This window comes from Corylus avellana, chromosome ca4, assembly GCF_901000735.1.
Source record: "Corylus avellana chromosome ca4, CavTom2PMs-1.0".
In the NCBI taxonomy this organism is placed as follows: domain Eukaryota; kingdom Viridiplantae; phylum Streptophyta; class Magnoliopsida; order Fagales; family Betulaceae; genus Corylus; species Corylus avellana.
The window spans coordinates 427,529-429,702 of record NC_081544.1 but is presented as its reverse complement, the minus strand read 5'-3'; the positions used below and the strand labels follow the sequence as shown (position 1 = coordinate 429,702).

The 2,174-nt window shown below is 36.4% G+C and overlaps 1 protein-coding gene across 1 annotated transcript; it reads left to right on the top strand.

The window, feature by feature from the left end:
• The first annotated feature begins 630 nt into the window (after positions 1 to 630).
• Positions 631 to 2,174, top strand: LOC132179723 (uncharacterized). Its single transcript, XM_059592486.1, has 3 exons — positions 631 to 999; positions 1,130 to 1,263; positions 1,582 to 2,174. Exons 1-3 carry the CDS (start codon positions 751 to 753, stop codon positions 1,658 to 1,660), a joined length of 462 nt encoding a protein of 153 aa, XP_059448469.1. The 5' UTR covers positions 631 to 750; the 3' UTR covers positions 1,661 to 2,174.

The following is a 2,174-nucleotide window of genomic DNA, read 5'->3' as shown; positions in this document are numbered from 1 at the left end:
CCAAGAATGATGTAGCTTCTAAAATCACTATTAACTTTATGATGGATCATTATTAAATTTTGATCAAATTGTGATTTTAAAAGTCACCTCATTCTTAGGGCCTGTTTGTGTGTGCGTTTGAGGAGATTAAAAGTATTTTTAATACTCAAAAAGTCCGTTTGAAGAAAAAAGTACTCGTTTGGTAAAAATATTAAAAAACGCTTTTAAGGGTTCAAAAAGCCAAAAAATGGTCAAAACGCACTTTTGGCAAAAACTTAAAGTGCTAAAAATGAATTTTTTGCTAAAAAATGTTTTTTTGACTTAAAACTATATTTCTCAAACACGTACAATGTCTCAAAATGCTCTTGCCTTAAAAGGAATTATAGAGATAGACCGAAGGAGTAATGACTTTTCTTGCCTTAAAAGGAATTATAGAGATAGATGCGGGATGAATAATGTTACAAGTCCCTTTTGTGTCACAATTAAACTTGTAATTAATCATTACTAAATTTTGATCAAATGATAATTTTAAAAGCCATCTAGCACGAATGGGACACCGACCTTTAGAAGTAACAAATAGACCGGCATGGTTTGACGAGTGATTTATTTCTTTATTTACCATAAGACCAAAAGAGCAGGTGGAAACCCAGACTGCCCCTATTAGAAGCACATGGGGCTTAGCTCGCAAAAACTTGTACAAATCTTTCTTATTCCAATTCCAAGCGAAGCAGAGCGAAGAGAGAGCGAGAGAGAGAGTGGCGCGTAGTTGCAATGGAAAAAACCCCAACCCTAGAAGAACAGCCCAAATCAAAGCCATCAACTTCTGAAGAAGATGAAGAAGAAGAAAACGTTGACAACGGAGACCAATACATGCCGGACGCTGCCCAAAACCCTCCTAGCTCTCCCGGTTCTGATGGCTCCGATTCCGATTCCGAAGACGAAGCTCAGCAGAACCTCCAGCTGCAGACCTTGGAGGTGGAGCTTTCGTCCAACCCTTCCAACTATGACGCTCATATCAAGGTATTCACTCTGTTTGCTTGCTAAGAAATCCCAAGAAAAGAAAATGATTTTTATATATAATCTAATAATTATGGTCTTTTTTTATTTTATTTTATTTTTTATTTTTTTTATTCTTTCTTTCTTTCTTCAGTTCGTGAGGCTTCTGCGGAAAATGGGCGACATAGAGAAACTGAGACAGGCAAGGGAAGCTATGAGCGAGCTCTTTCCACTGACACCTGCCTTGTGGCAGGAATGGGCCAAAGATGAAGCTTCTCTTGGCACCGGGTATCATCCTTTTCATTTCTATTTTCCTTTGGGAATTACTTTTGCTTACTGGGCATTTTTGCTTGTTCCATGGTTTTGCTCGTATGAGAAGAAGTGAGGAAAAGATAACCAAATAGGGAATCAAACACTGGGTTTTAAGTTTTCTGTGCATTTTGTTTTTTGGGCTATAAGTATTTTACAATCACTTACGGTCTTAGGTGCACGGCAATTAAGAATTTGGATGAAATTCAGTTTCCTTCACATACGAGTTTTAAGCTTTTTGTTATCTTTTGTGATTGTTGGTTTAATTTGTTGCTATTTTTTACCCTGACTTTGCAGGCATGAGGCTGTTCCTGCAATTGAGAAGCTTTATGAGCGAGGAGTATTCGATTATCTGGTTTGTTATGGATCTTACTAACAGAATTTGGGTTTTTTTTTCCCCCTGGTTCTTGTTATAGTATATACTGTTTAAATCCCAAGAGGTGCCATCTATTTTCTTTCTTTTACTGTGAGGCATTATATCAGGATGTATGGCACAAATTTCTTCCCCCGGCAAGTATATTGGGACAAATAACACATATTTATGTTGCTTTGGCGGCTTGAAAATTGTTTTTGGAGAGTTGGTTGTCTTTCCCAAAAATCTTGTATTCTTAATCCTGAACCATATGATTTGAAAACTTGTTCACATTTCTATGAAAAGAGAGTAAAAAAGGAACAAATTGATTAGCTGAAGTGACAACAACATGATAGTGAGGTTCACATTATAATATCAATCTATGTTTGTAGTTTGATGTCCATGTGGTCGTGAGCCATTTTGAAGGTGAAATTTTCCTTTCCTTGTTTTATGATTTTGGCACATCAGTGTTTGAACTAAATAAATTTGAATCATCTTCTAGTCTCTTCCAATTCTTAATGTGGAGAAATTAAAGCGA

What these genes read in the sequence shown, in the direction of transcription:
- LOC132179723 (XM_059592486.1), top strand. Translation starts at nt 751, where the DNA reads ATGGAAAAAACCCCAACCCTAGAAGAACAGCCCAAATCAAAGCCATCA. An exon ending in ACTATGACGCTCATATCAAG is followed by an intron (nt 1,000 to 1,129) that starts GTATTCACTCTG and finishes TTCTTTCTTCAG; the next exon opens with TTCGTGAGGCTTCTGCGGAA. An exon ending in GAAGCTTCTCTTGGCACCGG is followed by an intron (nt 1,264 to 1,581) that starts GTATCATCCTTT and finishes CTGACTTTGCAG; the next exon opens with GCATGAGGCTGTTCCTGCAA.